The 18,414-nt window shown below is 35.1% G+C and overlaps 2 protein-coding genes across 7 annotated transcripts; both read left to right on the top strand.

The window, feature by feature from the left end:
* The first annotated feature begins 445 nt into the window (after positions 1 to 445).
* Positions 446 to 15,366, top strand: LOC114283176 (uncharacterized). 6 transcript variants are annotated; one of them, XR_014361989.1, is made up of 17 exons: positions 446 to 777; positions 9,735 to 9,834; positions 9,914 to 9,964; positions 10,047 to 10,175; positions 10,313 to 10,348; positions 10,450 to 10,505; positions 10,584 to 10,703; positions 10,844 to 10,963; positions 11,104 to 11,223; positions 11,364 to 11,733; positions 11,926 to 12,132; positions 12,213 to 12,302; positions 12,489 to 12,575; positions 12,652 to 12,943; positions 13,065 to 13,112; positions 14,165 to 14,231; positions 15,097 to 15,366. XR_014361989.1 is itself a non-coding variant. In XM_082916048.1 (16 exons), the coding sequence occupies exons 2-15, from the start codon at positions 9,790 to 9,792 to the stop codon at positions 13,079 to 13,081; spliced, it is 1,740 nt and encodes a 579-aa protein (XP_082772174.1). In that variant the 5' UTR covers positions 446 to 777; positions 9,735 to 9,789; the 3' UTR covers positions 13,082 to 13,112; positions 15,097 to 15,366. The 6 variants fall into 6 exon arrangements, 2 of the variants coding, with proteins under 2 accessions (XP_082772174.1, XP_082772173.1); XR_014361988.1 differs by having other exon boundaries at positions 450 to 777; positions 12,652 to 12,972; XM_082916048.1 differs by lacking the exon at positions 14,165 to 14,231.
* On the top strand, positions 5,229 to 9,835 carry LOC114313275 (uncharacterized). The gene is made up of 3 exons (XM_082916044.1): positions 5,229 to 8,546; positions 8,628 to 8,727; positions 8,819 to 9,835. The coding sequence occupies exons 1-3, from the start codon at positions 5,905 to 5,907 to the stop codon at positions 9,473 to 9,475; spliced, it is 3,399 nt and encodes a 1,132-aa protein (XP_082772170.1). The 5' UTR covers positions 5,229 to 5,904; the 3' UTR covers positions 9,476 to 9,835.
* Positions 15,367 to 18,414: the final 3,048 nt, after the last annotated feature.

The following is an 18,414-nucleotide window of genomic DNA, read 5'->3' on the forward strand; positions in this document are numbered from 1 at the left end:
TGCTTGGAAGATTACTTGAGCTAACCCCAATCATTCACTTGTGGTAAGATCATGATCCTCACAAGCAATATGGATCAAATCAACAAGGTCATAAATTTGGACTGTAAAGGCACACTACATCCAGTGAGAGTGTGTGAAAATCAAACCATAATAGCACAGACAATCAAGCAATCATGCATTTGCAAGAAATATTAAGATCTGGTTAATGATCTAATTAGCCCAAATGGCCATGGCAAGCAAAGTAGTAAAGGGAGATATAGAGGAGATGATGATAATGCTGACAGGGCTGATGAGTCAGCCTAGGAGGTGGACCAACATATTGAGGTGGCAAAGTGAGAGAAGCCATGTGGGGTGAACAAAATTATAGAGATGGACAAGGTTTTAAACTGGAAGAACACTACAAGAAAAAGCATTTTTGGCGACTAACACTACTAGAAATAAGACTTTTTGCGTCTATTTTTTTGCGACTGATTATTTAACGGTCGCAAAAAATCATTTTTAGACATCAAACATCTCATTTGCCTGACCCAATCGTGTTCTTACAAAAATAAAAATAAATAAAACGTCTCATTTTCCTGACTCTCTCTCTCCCTCTCAATCCCCCCCCTTTTTTTTTCTTATTTCCCAAATCTGGGCTCTCTCTCTCTCCCTCTCAAAATCTGTCTCTCGCTCGACTCTCGCTCAAATCTCACTGCCTCTCTCGCTCGAATCTCTCGCTCGAATCTGTCGATCGATTCAACTTTCTCAAGTCCACTACTGTTGAAGATTTCATAATCGGTAAGCCTAAACACATCTTTATCGATTCAACATTCTCTGTAATGATCCGAGAAATCAAGTGTGCTCTGAAATGATTTTTTTCTACATTTAGATTTGAATACAAAACAAATCTAGGTTACAGTAATGAAAATCAATCCCATAGAGTTACAGTAAAATTCTGGAATTAACCTAGATTTGTTTGAATTAATCCCATAGATATGACATTACAAATAGATTTGTATATGACATTATAAATCCATAAAGAGCTCATATTTTTAGTTTGTTTGAATCCGAATTACAACCTAGATTTGAATTTCATTGTCTGCTTGTATTCACTGTTTGTGGATCAAATTCTGGAATTCTAATTTGAATTTATGAAATCAATTTTATGGTTTGTTTGGTGCAACTTATTTGAGGCTGCTTGTGATTTTTTCTCTTCAAAATCTGTCGGTATTTGTTGCAACTTATGCATACTGTAATGAGATGAAAATAGCTGTAGAAAGTTTAGTATGGGGAAATTAGGAGGGTTGTTTTAACTTTTGTGTTTTGATTATTAACTTTTGGATTATAAAAAGTTACACCAAATGAGGCCATCATTATTGTTATCATCGTCTTTGTCATCTAAATGTTGAATTTGTTATGGTCCTATTTTTTTCATTCACAAGCCCTGTTCTAGAAATAATCATGTGCACTAGGTCCTATTTTTTTCATACACAGGCCCTATTTTTTTCCATTAGGATCTAGAGCGTTATTTTGATGAAGGCATCTCCACCATCTCTAAACCCCTTTGTTTTATTCTTCACCTCTGCCATTTCTAACCCCCTGCCCCACCTTCTCTGTCTACCCCCACCTTTCTCTATAGTTTCTGGTTAGGCACCAACCACAACCTCCTCATAGCCTCACCTTAAATTATAGGGTGTAAGTATGTCAAACTAGCGGCTTAACTGTATTTATTTCAATTGTCAAAGGAAGTCGGTATAATTTACCCAAAAACTACTGTAGAAAAATGCAACAAATAGACATCTTTACACTTACTTCAGTTATTTTGGCTTATGTACAATCTGGATGTTACTTGACCAAAGACAAGGGTGTATTTTGTTGAACTCATGGGTTGGTTTTTTTTGCTTTTTTCCGGTTCTTCACTGCTAACAGTTAATTTAACATTCAATTTCACTCTTTACCCTTCCCTGCCTTTCCACAAGATATGATTAGTGAAGAATGAATTTTCCAGTTATAAGAATCCCCTGAAATTTTTCCATTTCGTGAATACTATGTGGGAAAGTGTTCTAAACAATTGTGCAAAGGTCAAATATATCTTTGGAGGGACAAGTTCAGATTTTTCAGGTCCTGAATTTGGAAATGAATAATAATGCTATATATTGAAGTATTATTACCTACCACATTAATTATAATAAGAATAAGAAAATAGTGAATTTATATGACAGTCATATCTTACGTGTATCTTTTGATTTAGTAATCAGCTAGCAGAAGACGAGCCTTGTGACTTTTATTCTGCTTCTCTCTTTGTTTACTCTTTATATATACATATTCTGTTTTTGAGACTTATTTAACTGTTGATTTTAGAGGCTGAAAAAGAAGTTCATTTATTTTTTTGATCTGCAATACAATAGAAGGAAGTTCCTTATACCAACATGGTTTGTCCTAGTTGCGATAGGTGGCACAGCTTTCTGATGAGGGATTGTTGGGGAATTCACTTTCTTAACTCAATCAGATGCTCTTGAATGACTTAAAAAAATGATTTTAATAAGTTTAAGAAATGTTTTTACTATTGCAGATGAACCATTCACTAGTCTTCCCTCTTTTCTTTTTATAAGAACATCACGAGTCAAACTTGAACATATATCAAAACTTATTTAGATTATATATATATATATATATAAGTTTGGGTTTTCCTTTTTGAATTAATCCCATAGATATGAGCTCTTTATGGATTTATAATGTCATATACAGGATCAAAATAAAAATTTGAATCACAAGGTTGATCAAAATAAACTGCTCCTCTTGAGATTGGGAAATGATTATGGATGATAAAGATAAATATTCCCAAGCTCTTTGACTGCAAAACTGAGATTAGTACATGTTTGGTCATGTGGTCCTAATTACCACTATTATTTGCGGTTTTCTTGGTCTGAATTAATTCCACCAATATGAGCTCTCTATGAAATAATAAGCCTATATATAAGATATAAAAATAAAATAAAAATGAGCATTGAGCATTGAGCATTGAATTTTATTGTTGTAGACCAAGGAAAGTGAAGATAGATGTGGGGAAAAAGTAAATATATAGCATGAATAAAAATGGAGGAGAGGTCTACTGCAACATTATATTGGGATTATATTCAGTATATCTGTTACGGTCTAGTCCGAATTAAGTTCGGACTTTTGAATTGTTAACACCGCATTGAGTTTCCAAACATTTCATGAGATAGGCTTAAAACCACTGTATCCACTACACATTTTTATCTCTAGAGTTGAGTTATATTAGGCTTTGGCGTATGCTGGCCTAACACAAAACTCATTTAGGCACTATTTAGAATAAAACTATCAGACGTCTGGTGATAAAATTTAATGGTATGGAAGTGTTTTAAGTTGGGTTAAGGAGAAAGAGAATGGGAAGTCTAATTTGGATTAGCCAGAATTCATTTTGGTTTGTGGTTTGGGGCATAAGCCCAAGTCTAGCCCATACCAAACTGATTAATTAGCCCAAGTCAAAACCATCACAGCCCAAAGAGATTAGTCAACTAGAACCTTCTTTTGTTTTTTTTAACAACTAGAACCTAATCAAATATCATATTGGTTGTGTGCTTGTCCAATAGCAACAGACTAAATATATATGGCATGAAAAACAAGAAATATGATGAATAAATTATAAAATATCATAAGACAAGTACACAATCACACAATATTTGGACCATATGATAATTTCTAATGGAGACAGGCTTTTATTCTAGTTCTTATTCTTTTGTAAAATGTGTGGCTAAAAATGTTTGTTAATGTGCACAAACAATAGTTGGATTACTTCGGAGAACATGTTGAAGTGTATATTAAAAATTAACGCAAGTTTTGTTAACTAACAAAGATAAAAAGTTCCAATGGAGAACCAAATGTTGTAGTGCATGCCTTTTCACTGTTGATGCTCTTAGCCAATAAATTAGTCTGATTGTGTATATAAATTAACTTTGAAGTAATGTAAGAAACCCAAATATCAGACTTATCCCTCCCCCCCCCCCACAAAAAAAAAATATATATATATAATAATAATAAAAACAAAAATAAAAACCAAATGTCAACAACATTAGGCACATAGAAAGTTATGTATACCAATTCAAGTATACTATACCTGGTTAAAAAATAGGAAATTCAAGAGAACCATTCTGGATAGGATGAAGCACAGATCCACCTTCTCTATAATTAAATATCTTCAAGTTTAAGCTATGGGTTTTGTTGGTGGTTTAGTTGAGCCATTACACTACTACACTATTAGAGGAGATGTCTGACTCCTTTGTGCATGGACATGTGGCTCTTTACAGATCCTTGAAGTAGCTTCAAAGGCACTCATTTTAACAAACAATATATATATGCATATCTCCTGATCTATATATATATATAGTTACACATTAAACATGTTTTTTTCCTGATCTTTGTTATTTAACTACTGATAGTTCTGTATGCAAGTGATTTATGTAGTTATTTGATTGCATGATTTCTTGGGTGACTGCATGATCTGATTTGTTTTATAGTTCTGTATGCAAGTGATTTATGCAAATCTGATTTTCAGGAGTTGGATCACCTAATAATACATTTGTGCCTTCAGTCAGGCCTTTTATTTTGCTAGATTTTGGGGGTCACTCACTGTTAAAACTTGAATAAGTGTAGAGCCATATGTACTTGTATGTGAACGTATTTTGAATGTGATTGATTAGTTTTCTACTCTGACTTGCTAATTGGGTTGTGTCTATTGGATGCCTACTATTAGATTTTAATTGATCTATGCTGAATTAATACTAATTATGCATTTTCATGGGCATGCTTTGACTTGAAACCTGTTTTAGAGGGTAAGTAAGTTGCTGGTGATACATTTCATAATATGTGCCAATTGGTGGATTTTTTATTTTTTAGTCTATAAATTGTATGAATCGGCCTTTTTCAAAGAATCTAATGAAGTGGCCTCAGTAAATTGTCATAGAGCTTTTTGATTAGAGGTGAAAGATGTGTTTGCCATCTAAGAAATTAAAAGATTTGCCCCAGGAATTTCTGAGATTTTTTACTTCAAATGCATTTGAAATTTATAAGAAGATAGTATTTTGTATTTGTTCTTGAATAATCTGATAAAATTCTAATTATGGGGCTGGATTTTATAAATGCTTGTAAAGAAATGTGAGGTGTGCTTTTGATTTTTTAATTAATGTTTGTTTTTGTAGAATATAAAAGATATTAATGTAGGAAATCTTTGAATACTCCGAGTACAGCAACCTTATGATTTGTTTTACAGTTTAAAAGCAAGACAAAAAGTTGTGGATTTGGGGTTCTAATTTCTAAACGATTGATCTTTTTACAACTAGTAGTTTGAGAGCATAGCAGCAATTAGGTATTATTGTTAAATCAAAGGGCTAAGGGTTGGGGAAGAGGTTAGGGTCTATTAGTTCTCAACATGTAAGAGTTTCGGGGGCTGAATTTAGGCTATTCTGGGGCAGCAAGTACATATGCATGTTTACAATCCTTGTCATATTGGATGCCTACTATTAGATTTTAATTGATCTATGCTGAATTAAAACTTGAATAAGTGTAGAGCCATAAGATTTGATTAAATCTTCAAACTTTAACATATGTTTAGCATGTTATATGTTTATGTGTTGTTTTTATTATCAAGTGTAGAGCTTCACAAAGATTTTCTTTCTTTTTATAATGAATGTTTACTTGCTGTGGTGGTTACTTTTTACCTAGGTATGTAATTAAGCATTCAATTTTTAAGCTCTTTTGATTTATTTGTTTTGATTTTCTATTTAATTTAATTTTTCATATTTTTATTTTGTTGTCACTACTAGAAATATGATCTTTTGCGTCTATTTTTTTACGACCGATTGTTTAATTTAATTTTTCATATTAAACAGTTAAAGAAATAGAAAGATGGACAAGAATTGGATTGATTTGCCAAATCGGATGTCAATTGATTACGTGAATGGGATTGATAATTTCTTGAGATTTGCATACAACAATAGAGATGAAAGTTTATCAATTAGTTGTCCATGTCGATTTTGTAGTAATCGATACAATTTTTCACGAGAGGTTGTAAGAGAGCATCTTATTTCCAATGGGTTCGTAAAAAAGTACAAAAATTGGATTCATCATGGGGAATCCTATGTCCAATTACATGGTAACCAAGAAAACCAAACATTAATGGCGGATTCAGTGACTAGAGATGATGTGGTTGGGATGGTACAAGAGGCCCTGGGAATTCCACATATGGGTGTTGGGAATGATGAACCAACTGCAAGTGATCCAGACCAAGTAGGGGCAAGTGATCCAGCCCAAGCAGGGGCAAGTGATCCAAGCCATGTAGAGGAAGATGACCCGGTTCAGATAGGGGCAAATGACGAAACTTTGAAATATTTTAAACTTTTGGAAGATGCACAAACTGATCTGTACCCGGGGTGTCACAAATTTACTTCATTATCATTCATTGTTCGAATTTTGCATATGAAGGTGCTCAATCAATGGACTGACAAGTCCGTTGACATGTTACTTGAACTTTTGAATGAGGCTTTTCCTACGGGCACAAAACTTCCAAGCTCATATTATCAAGCTCAGAAGGTTACTACAGATTTGGGTTTCACATATGAGACTTTTGATGCTTGCCCCAATAGTTGTATGTTGTTCAGAAAAGAGGATACAAAGCTTGATAAATGTGTTATATGCAGTAGTTCTAGATGGAAACAAAATGGTGGTGTTGGAAATGATGAAAGGGAATCTGGTAAACGGGTAGCAGCAAAACAGATGAGGTATTTCCCTTTGAAGCCAAGGTTGCAGAGATTGTTTATGTCATCGAAAACGGCAAAGCTCATGAGATGGCATGCGGAAGAACGAGTTGATGATGGTGTGTTAAGGCATCCTGCTGACTCCCTCGCATGGAAGGACTTTGATCGGCGAAACACTTGTTTTGCTAGTAATAGTCGTAATGTACGTCTTGGGTTAGCTACAGATGGATTCAACCCATTTAGATCAATGAACATAGTTCATAGCACTTGGCCAATTGTGTTGATTCCGTATAATTTACCACCATGGATGTGCATGAAACAACCAAATCTGATTTTGTCTGTGCTGATTGATGGGCCAAAAGGACCTGGCGATAAGATCGATGTGTATTTGCAACCATTGATTGAAGAGTTGAAGGAATTATGGGATGAAGGTGAACAAACATTTGATGCATCAACCAATGAAATGTTTCAATTGCATGCAGCTTTGTTATGGACAATCAGTGACTTTCCTGCCTATGCCAACTTATCAGGATGGAGTACGAAAGGTGAATATGCTTGTCCTTGCTGCAATGTGAAAACTCAATCATATTGGTTGAAGCATGGTAGGAAGTATTCATACATGAGTCATCGTCGTTTCTTACCAGTTAATCATAAATTTCGAAAGGATAAAGTATCATTTGATGGTAGTCGAGAATGGAGACTAAAACCTCAAATTTTATCTGGATCTGAGACGTTGCATCAGTTGGAATCAGAAGGTGTCCTTAGTCAGTACAAGAGGAATGACCTGAAGGAAATGTTCAGGAGACAAGAAGAGAGGGAAAATAACGGAAGAAAAGGCCATAATTGGAAGAAAAAAAGTATATTCTATGAATTGTCGTATTGGGAGCACAACTTAATAAGACACAATCTCGATGTGATGCACATAGAGAAAAATGTCTGCGATAATGTATTGTGGACAATACTAGGAGTTGGAGGAAAATCCAAAGATAATGTGAATGCTCGACGTGATTTACAAGAAATGAATATCAGAAAACCATTGCACTTGCAGTCAAGAGGGTTCAATAAAGTTTATGTACCTCCTGCACAATTCACAATGATCAATGATGAGAAAGATATGTTTCTCAAAGTACTCAAGGAAGTAAGAGTACCAGACGGTTATGCATCCAATATCTCGCGACATGTGCGCTTACAAGATAGAAGTATTTGGGGTCTTAAGAGCCATGATAGTCATATTTTGATGCAACAACTTATTCCTTTAGCTATACGGAGGTCCTTGCCTAAGAATGTGATTGAACCATTGATTGAGTTGAGCACTTTTTTTAGACAATTGTGCTCCAAAGTGAATCGTACAAGTGATTTGGAATATATTCAGGATCGTATAGCAATAACTCTTTGTCATCTTGAAAAAATTTTTCCACCATCTTTCTTTGACATAATGGAACACTTGCCTATACATCTTGCTGATGAAGCTTTGATCGCTGGAGCAATACAGTTTCGATGGATGTACCCGATTGAAAGGTTTCTTCTTACATTGAAACAATATGTGCGTAATCGAGCTCATCCGGAGGGCTCAATAGCTAAGGGGTATTTGATGGAAGAATGCATGAACTTTTGTTCTCGCTATCTCCTTGATGTGGAAACCAAATCTAATCGACCGAGGAGAAACAATGAAGGTGATAACAACATGGGTCGAGCTGTAGGCGAAAGTACAACATTTTATCTTAATGATAATGAATTACAACAGTGTCACCGATATGTGTTGTTCAACACAAGTTCAGTTGCACCGTTCATAAGGTAATTTATCACTTTCCTAGTATTGTAAAATTCTAAAGTGAAATCTATATGATATTTACTATTCTCTTCCAATTTACACAGCAAACACCTTGAAGTCATTAAGAGCAAAATGCCACGTGCAAGCGATCATCAAATTCAATCTGAGCATTTCGAAACATTCTACACTTGGTTTAAGGACCATGTATGTATTTAGACATTTCATTTCACATATCTAAATATACATAAATTTTGAGTTGGAGTTGAAGTTGAATTTATATTTGTTTTTTTAATAGGTTCAGACCTTGCGAAGGACAAGTAATATTACATTTACTGAAGAAATCAATAGATTAGCAGATGGTCCTCATACTTTGGCTAGGCGGTTCAATGGTTACATTATCAATGGGTTTCGTTTTCGTGTGAAGGCTGTGGATGATCGTCGGGTGACTCAAAATAGTGGTGTAGCTTTAAAGGCTGATACAATGAGTTATGCTAGTCGGAAGGACAAGAGTCCTCGCGTCGGTGCTGTGTACTACTATGGACAGTTGACTGATATTGTCGAAATCCGGTACACCAACAATATGAAATATGTGTTGTTTAAGTGTGATTGGATTGATAACACTAGGGGGAAAATGGAAGACGCTTTCAAATTCACATTAGTCAACTTCAATCGTTTGTTGTACCCAACCGATCGTGTTAGCAATGAACCTTTTATATTATCATCCCAAGCCGAGCAAGTTTGGTATGTTCCTGATCCTTTGGAACCAGATTGGCAAGTTGTGGTAAAGATGTCTCAAAGAGGTCTTTTTGATATGAATTCTAATGATGATCCTCAAGTTGAACCCTATATGACTCAACATTTGGAAGACAACGCTGTGCTTCGTGATGAAGAAATTGGTTGGGTGAGAGAAGGAATAGAAGGAGCAACAATTGATGTTGATGAAGATGGTTGAACTTCATTTGTGATTGTTGAGGAAGAGGGTTGAACTATACTCCGTGTTTCTTAGTTTCTATTATTTGCAAATAAGAAAAGTTTAAATATTGTTAAAATGTCTCGTGCTTAATTGCTGAATTTGTGATAAATTTATATATGTTTATGTGTTGTTCTATTATCAAGTGTAGAATTTCATAAAAATTTTCTTTCTTTTTATAATAAATGTTTACTTACTGTGGTGGTTGTTTTTTATTCAATTACAATGTCGGTTCTAATAGTTACGAGCGTAGGAGACATCGTTGTGGACTTGCATACGGATCTCTGTTCTTTGAAATGGCCAATGCAATTGAGAGGGAAATCACTACCTTGCAATTGAAAGTATGTTAAAGAGTTTATAGGTAATGTTTATGTTTTTTATTCAATTACAATGTCGGTTATACATTATTTGTTGATATAGGAAAAGAAACTTGTTACGGAGATGAAGAGAACTGCTAAAACAGGAAATGAGGTACATTCTGGAACGTATTTTTCTTTCTTGTTTTTATATTTAGATTTATCTTCTTATTTTTATTTGTATTTGCATTCTGCAGGCAACAACTAAAATTTCAGCATGTCAGCTAATCAATCTTAGGCAACAAATAACAAAATTACAAGCTTGCTTACAACAAATGTCCCCAGTTAAGCAGACTGAAGAGGAAACTGAAGAGCTAACCAACCAGGTTCATTGTTTAATTTTTCTTGTTCTTCTATTGGTTTATGTTTTTTATGAATCGAGATGATTTATGTTTTTTGTTATTGTTAATTGAATAACACATGTTGGGTAGTTTGTTTATTTATTTATTTATTTACTTGACAGGTCCTAGATGAAATTGGAGTTGATGTTGCCTCTCTAGTCAGTATTCGTAGGAGTTTTTTTTTATGACTTTATCTTGTTAGTTGATGCTATTTTTCATGTATTAAATTGGTTTTGAATTTGACTTGCACTCTTGACAGTTATCAGTATCGCCAAAAGGAAGAATTGTTGGGAAGACAACCGAGGATGCTAATAGGTATCTTATGTTATATTATAAGTAAATTGCTATCCATATTTCTTGTGTATTAACCTTTTCATATTTCTTTCATTTTAGGATGAAGCGGAAGGTTAAGACCTTTAAGGCCCCTTGCATTATGGATGAGGCTTTACGTGTGCGGGCAAGTCCCTCGCTACCTTGCACTATTGATGGAGCATCTTCTCCATATGTTTCGAGGTAAACTTTATTGCTAAAGTTTTATTTGTTCTGAAACTAATTTGTATCATTTGTTGATATTTATATCTAGTGTTATATTATTAGTAAATTGATATCCATATTTCTTGTGTATTAACATTTTCATATTTCTTTCATTTTAGGATGAAACGGAAGAGGAAGACCTTTAAGGCCCCTTGCATTATGGATGAGGCTTTACGTGTGCGGGCAAGTCCCTCGCTACCTTGCACTATGGATGGAGCATCTTCTCCATATGTTTCGAGGTAAACTTTACTGCTAAAGTTTTATTTGTTCTGAAACTGATTTGTATCATTTGTTTATATTTATATCTTGTGTTATATTATTAGTAAATTGATATCCATATTTCTTGTGTATTAACTTTTTCATATTTCTTTCATTTTAGCATGAAGCGAAAGAGGAAGACCTTTAAGGTCCCTTGCACTATAGATGAGGCTATACGTGTGCGGGCAAGTCCTTCACTACCTCGCACTATGGATGGAGCATCTTCTCCATATGTTTCGAGGTAAACTTTACTGCTAAAGTTTTATTTGTTCTGAAACTGATTTGTATCATTTGTTTATATTTATATCTTGTGTTATATTATTAGTAAATTGATATCCATATTTCTTGTGTATTAACTTTTTCATATTTCTTTCATTTTAGCATGAAGCGAAAGAGGAAGACCTTTAAGGTCCCTTGCACTATAGATGAGGCTGTACGTGTGCGGGCAAGTCCTTCGCTACCTCGCACTATGGATGGAGCATCTTCTTCATCTGTTTTATCTCCATATACAGTATCAACTACCTTAACACGACGAGGTCGAGGATTTGCCCGAGGGATAAAGGAATGGGGTACAGGCACTAAGATCCAAGTAAAATTTGATGATAAGTTTCAGCCAGTGGAGGATGATGGCAAAAAGTTGAAAGGACAATTAGGGTTGATCATGCGCAGCGGGCATAGAGTCCCACTTACATATCTCAGTTGGAATGTGATGCATGTTGATATAAAGGAGAATATTTGGCAAGAGGTGAAGGTATATAGTTTTCCCTTTTGCTAATTACGGTTAGGGTTTATGCTTAGATTTTTGAATTTTTCCAAGTTATTAGTTATTTGATTTATGATTTCTTGTTAATTGTGTTTAGTTATTAATTATTAGCTTGCTTGTGCATTTGTGTATGCTCTATAATTATGAGGATGAAATTGGCTTTCAATTTGTGCTTTGTAGGACAACTTGGTATACTGTCCAGATGAATTCAAGGAGGTTTGCATGCGACTTTGTAGGACATCGTGGAAAGATCATAAAAGCAAGACAAAGTCCAAGTATTGGGTTCCATTCAAGAATGATCCGGACATTGCTTCTAGAGTACCTAGTAACATAGTGCCAACCCAGTGGAGGAAACTTGTACAATATTGGGCGAGTAAAGAAGTGCAGGTATATGTATTATTTATAAAATTTTAATTAATGTTTTAATGATAAATAACTAATGTTTGATATTCTAACCAATGTTATAGGCGATTGCTAAGAAGAATTCTTCTAATCGGGGATTTCGTGGGCCTCCACATACGACCGGAAGGACATCTTTCTCAGATATTCGTTTCAATGTATTGATCTTGTGGTTGCACCTAAGGCATCATCTGTGACTACAATTGCTGCTGTAGCTGCAGCCGCAGACGCACCTAGTGCACTTGGTGTGACACTTGTGGCTGCAGTTGTGGCTGCACCTAGTGCTGCATTTTTTACTTATTATGTTGTGAAGACTTGAGCTCCTAACTTGCAAAAAAATGCAGATGACACATAAAGGAGAGCGAATAGATAAGATGAGTCTCTGGAAGAGGGCACACAACCTGAATGATCCTGATGTGGTAGCAATTGTGGTATGTCTATGGTTTACATGTTTTTACACATATTTTGCTTTTTACCAAACATTGTCCTTATGTTTTCAAAATGTAGGAGGAATATAATGCGCATCTTTGGAAAGTTCCTAAGGAGCAACATACGATTGAGTATTGCGATGGGATTTACCATAAAATCCTTGGGAAGGATGGACATGGGTATTGCAAGACCTATGGGAGAGGAGTGCCCTGGAGTGCGGTGTATGCGCGAGGAAGCGGCCCATCCCAATCATTAGCAGCCCCTTCATTTATTGATGAGATCACACAGCGTGTGACACAAGACGTTGAGTCTAGGTTCACTACGATGATCAAGAACCTAACGGCACGTGTTTTGTTCTTAGAGTCACAGGGTATGGCTGGGAGTATGAGCTTGAGAGAGGTGCAATACTTACAAATTGACGAATTTTACGTTTTATCAATTTGCATATATACATATGGAAATTATTAACACATTATACTAACATATTGTAGGTGTCAGATGCATCTAGTGGGCAGCAAGCTTCAAAAGAAAATGAATAGGTATGCCACGCTACTATATTTCTGCATGTATTTATGATATGTGCCTGCAGGTGTATGTATAAACCACATGTATGTATGCATGCGTATGTGAAAATTTATGGGCAGTACAGAAAGTGGGAAGGGTGATATTAAGGGATGAAACTACTCCTGATCTAGTAGATACTTTAAACATGCTAGCCTCACTTCCATAAGCTTCTGTAATGTTATTTCAACTTGGGTTGAATGAAATTCAAGTTAAATTGAAGAAATTTTTTATAAGTTATAATTTATGTTGTAAAACTATTTCTAATCCTAATAAATACTAACAACATTATCTATGGAATCACCTTTTATCCCTCTGCTGTTAAGTGTGTTTGCCCCTGCTTCTGTTTGTTGCTCTGCTGCATCTGTGTTGTATTATGCTTTTATGGTGTTTATGTTGTTACCTGGTACATCTGTAATCTGGTAATCTGTGTTGGGGCTGCTTGTGTGTGGTGAATATTATCACTTTGGTGTCTTTTACCTTGGTGCTTGCTCTGGTGCTGATTGTTCTGCTACAACACTGCTGTCTTCATAGCTATGTTGTACTGTATCTATTTGTGCAAGCTCTGCTATTGCGTATTTCTGTATCTGCAGCAGTTTAAGGTCTGCAGTTGAGGGCTACTAACTAGTTCGTACCTTGGTCTGCCACCATTTGCTGTGACTTGTTCTGTCATTGGCTGGTTGATGTTTTGGTGTTTTGGGTGGCTTTTGGAGTCTACTAGATCTGCTGTCTAGTTTTTGTGCCTCTATGCTGTGTATCTACTAGATCTGCTGTCTAGTTTTTGTGTATTTGTTGGTCCCTTACCTATTTAACCCTAATTTTATTATATTAAGGGATGAATGGCTTATGTTATATTAAGGGATGAAACTACTCCTGATCCACAATCAATTATTTTTTGGGGAGGAGAGGGGTAATTTATAGCTGGAACAAGGAACCAGATTTGTTTCTCTTATTGTGTATTGGTGTTGGGATCTCTAATACTTTTGTTTGCTTACTTAGATTAGATGTGAAATGCTTATCCATTTTGCAGGGTTACTATGTTTTCAGCCAGAAGTTGAAGCATGTTGTTCGCCTTCCATTTGCCACCACTGCATATGGTATGTATTTTAGTTCTTCATTATTGTTCCCACAGGTTTCATTTTCTCAACTATGATGGCGGTAAGAGATCTTTTTTTAATGCTATATAGTTGAAAATATGGCACAATCAATTGTTGTAGGAAATTATATTCATGTTATTAGGTATCAAATTCTGTACTCCATATTACTTGTTTGATCTTTACAATTTTGAAGATCTATTTGATGATGATAAAATACTGCAACAGACTTGCATACTTTGCTTTAGGAAATATGGGAAAAATTGCTTTAGTGGATTATGAAGGTTGTACTTTGATGATGAAATGGAATTATACTCTGATCGATAAATGGTTTAAAATTTTCGTTGGCGTAGCATACAATTTAGGGATCTCTTTGCACCAAAATCATTTGTTGCTCATTTATTTGTGTTAGCACGTGGTATTCTTAAAAAATTTATTGATAAGTAGTTAGTGTAAAAAAAATTATGAGACCCAATTTTATTAACTGTATGACTTATCAAATGGTGGGCCTTATATTATATTTGGTGCTGGTGTGATGAGATTAGGATGTTATTGTAATCACTAGGCATCTTCCAATAGCTGCCTTTTGTAGACCCTAGTGCTTCCCAGCTGCTTTCTCTAGATCTTGATAACTGGAGTTTTGGGCTCCTTTTTGATGTCTTGCCTAGAAAAATTACTAGGATTCTTCCCCTATAAAAACCATGTACTTTACCCCTAAGGTTTTTTTTTATGCATTTCAACATTTCGAAAGTGATTTTTTACGTTACGGGCATTTTATGTACTACTTCAAATATATATGTACCTGATGGAAGAATTTTGTGCACGGGTAATTTTAACTAATTTGATTATTCGGATTGCATCTTTGCAGGTGGTTGCAGGTATGACCGGTAAAAAACAAGGGTAGTATGGATATTAGAAGTAAGCAATGATTTGTCTTATCCTGCCTCCATTCCCCTTCCCCTCTTACTCTGATTAGAGATTGGAATAAGATTTTTTTATCATGTGAGAACAAAGAATTATTGTTGCTACTGGTTATTCACCTTTATTTTTGCTTGTGGATTTTAATGCTGTTAACACATGTGGTTTCTTATGCTATCAATCGGAATTGGATGAGCTCCATAAGAAGCTTAGTTCTGCATGTTTGGTTGTCTTTACTTGATTGCATTTTTATGTCTTCTCACAATGATGTTCCCAGTCCTTTAAAGGCCTCGTGTTAGATCTTAAACCTTTAGTTCATCATTTGGGCTTTGAAATGCTTGTGCTTCATTGACATGCCTTTTATAAGTTCTATTAGTAGTATTGTATACTGGAAGTGTTTTGACAGATATTACCCCAACTGGAATATGATGAAAAAAAGTTTCACATATTAAAAGTAATTGTTTAATTGTGACATTTTTTGTTTTTATTTTGTTCAAGCTTTAATATTTGACGAAAATAGGAAGAATATCTAGAGGTTAGCTGTGGGTTTGATTTGTCTAATTTGTTTGATAAACAGCTGGATAGGTAAAAGGGCTTTAATGTTTCACAATTTGTTTATTTATTTATTTATTTTTATTTTTATTTTTAATTTTTTGCGACGGTAACAAGATGGTCGCCAAAGATCATGTTAGTATTTTTCTTTGTTTTTTGCGACGGCAAAATAGGGGTCGCCATAAGTAGTTTAGGTGGTCGCAAATAATTTGCGACCGTTGCTTTGCCGTCGCAAAAAGTATTTGCCACCCCCATATTCGCGACCCCCATTTGCCGTCGCATGGGCCGTCGCAAAAAGTCTTTTGCGACTGTTTTTTTATTATTTGCGACGGTTTATGGCGGTCGCAAAAAGTATTTTTTTTAGTAGTGTAAAACTTCATTTTTTGTCGCTAAAAGTAGTAGAATTGGCGACTAAAATGGAATTAGTCGCCAAAATTGAACACTTTTGCCGACTAAAAGAGTTTAGTCGCTGAATACAGGGGTTTTAGCGACTAAAAGGCAGTTTAGTCGCCGAATGTAGAGGTTTTAGCGACTAAAAGTTGTTTAGTAGCCAAAAGTGATGGTTTTTGGCGACTAAAATAATTTAGTAGCCAAAAGTGATGGTTTTGGCGACTAAAAAACATTTTCGTCGCTAATTATAGGTGTTTTGCTGACTAAAAACAGATTGGTCACTGAAAATGAAGCTTTTTGGCTACAAAAAAAAAAATAGTAGCTAAAAACAGTCAATTGGCAACTAAAATTCAGTTTAGTCGCCAAAACTGCTTATTTTTAATTTGAACTTATTTTTTTAGCGACAAAAAATTAATTAGTAGCCCAAAATATTAGAATTTGTGACTAAATAATGGATTTAGTCGCCAAAAGTGGCCTAAATTTTTTTTAATAAATAATTTATTTTTTACATAAATTATAGTGAATAAAAATAATTATATTTATATATATAGTTTTGTATTAATACCGGTCAATATACTATATAAATAATATATATTGCATATATATTCATGTGATGTTGAAGTGGCATAGTGGAGGGAGTGTGTTGCTAAAGGTGTTGGCAGTTCGAATGTGGGAGAGGTTGGCGGTTCAAATCTTAGAAAAAGCAAAGAAATTGGTTTTTTTTTTTTTCACGGAAGGACCTTTGGCGACGAAAATTTTAGTCGCCAAAAGTGTTTATTTTGGGCGACTAAACCGTTTAGTCGGCGATTCATGGACTATTGGCGACTAAAAGATTAGTCGCCAAATGTGTGATTTAAAAAAGTGTAAATAACTATTGGCGACTAAAAAGTTGGTCGCTAAAGAGCTATTTTTTGCCAACTAAAAAAATTTTAGTCGCCAATACCTTCGACGACCATATATACACAACAAAAGGGGCGACTAAAAAAATTAGTCGCTAAAAGTAAAAACTCGATTTTCGGCGACTAAAAACGGACTTTTGGCGACTAAAAATTTAGTCGCCAAAATGCTTTTTTTGTAGTGGAGTGATACAGTAGTTACAGAGTCATATAGTGGATTGGACACTAAAATCGAGGTAGGAGCATGCAATGAAATGATGGAGGTAGGAAACCTCAATAACGACTATATAGATGTGTGTCAAGGGAATGATGATCAGATGTACACACTTGGTTTTGTTAGGAGTCTGAGTGAATCAATCACTCTTAGACCTGGACTCAATTTGGAGGTGGTATTGGGCCTTAGCCAAATGAGTAATGATCTGGGAGGGCTCTTGCAATTTAGAATGGGCCTATGGTTAATAACTGGGTAGAGGTAAATGAGCCTCTTACTAGAGCTTCTAGTATATCTCAGGTCCAAGAGACAGATATGGGCTACAACCTTGCTAACCAAAGGAAGAAAGGTAAGAAGAAAGTCTTTAAGAAGGACAAGTCATGTAATCAATCTTAGAAAAAAAAAGGTTTTTTTCACGTGGTAAGAAGATATGGTCACAAAGGGGCATCCACAAGCAAAGCAGCTCTAAAAGGAGTTATGTTCAGAGCAGCTGTGGCTAAAGCTTCCCTATCAATTTCGATTGACAGTAGAGATGATAAAGGCAGAATTATTTTGAATGAAGCCTCAGCTACCCTGCAGATGAGGAAACTTTTAGGTATGAATTTCAATATGAATGATGCTAAAGTTTTTCAACAAAATAGTGGAACTTGAGGTAAATGATAAAGAGAGAATTGAGAGGGGTAATAGAGCAGTTGTATAGGTTGCATCTATTATGGGGTTCAAGAAGTGGTTCAAAGGTTCTTATGAAGATAATCACAATGAACATTAGAGGTGTGGGTGGCCAGGAAGGAGAAAAGAGGAAAGATAAGAAAGATCTTAAAAGAAAGAAAAGTGGATTTCACTATGCTTTAGGAAACCAAAAAAGCTACATTTTTAGAGAAGGAGGTTAGAGCAATGAAGGCAAAGGACAAAATGGATTTCATGGTTATGGACTATGTAGGCCTATCTGGAGGTCTCCTTTGATTTTTAGGATCTTGTGGCATGTTTGATTGGAAGGATTAAAGCATAGGATTGGGATTATTAATCCGTGGGCCCAATCATCCTATGTTTGTTTTGACATTTTAGTTTAGGATTATTAATCCAATGGATAATTAATCCAACAAATTTGTAGGATTATTAGTAATGGGGTAGGGGTGGGATAACTAATACCAAACTAATTTAATAGGATTATTAATACCTCACTATTAGTGTTGTGAATCAAACATGGCCTTGAGGTATT

This window comes from Camellia sinensis, chromosome 2, assembly GCF_055761805.1.
Source record: "Camellia sinensis isolate YWXY chromosome 2, ASM5576180v1, whole genome shotgun sequence".
NCBI lineage: Eukaryota > Viridiplantae > Streptophyta > Magnoliopsida > Ericales > Theaceae > Camellia > Camellia sinensis.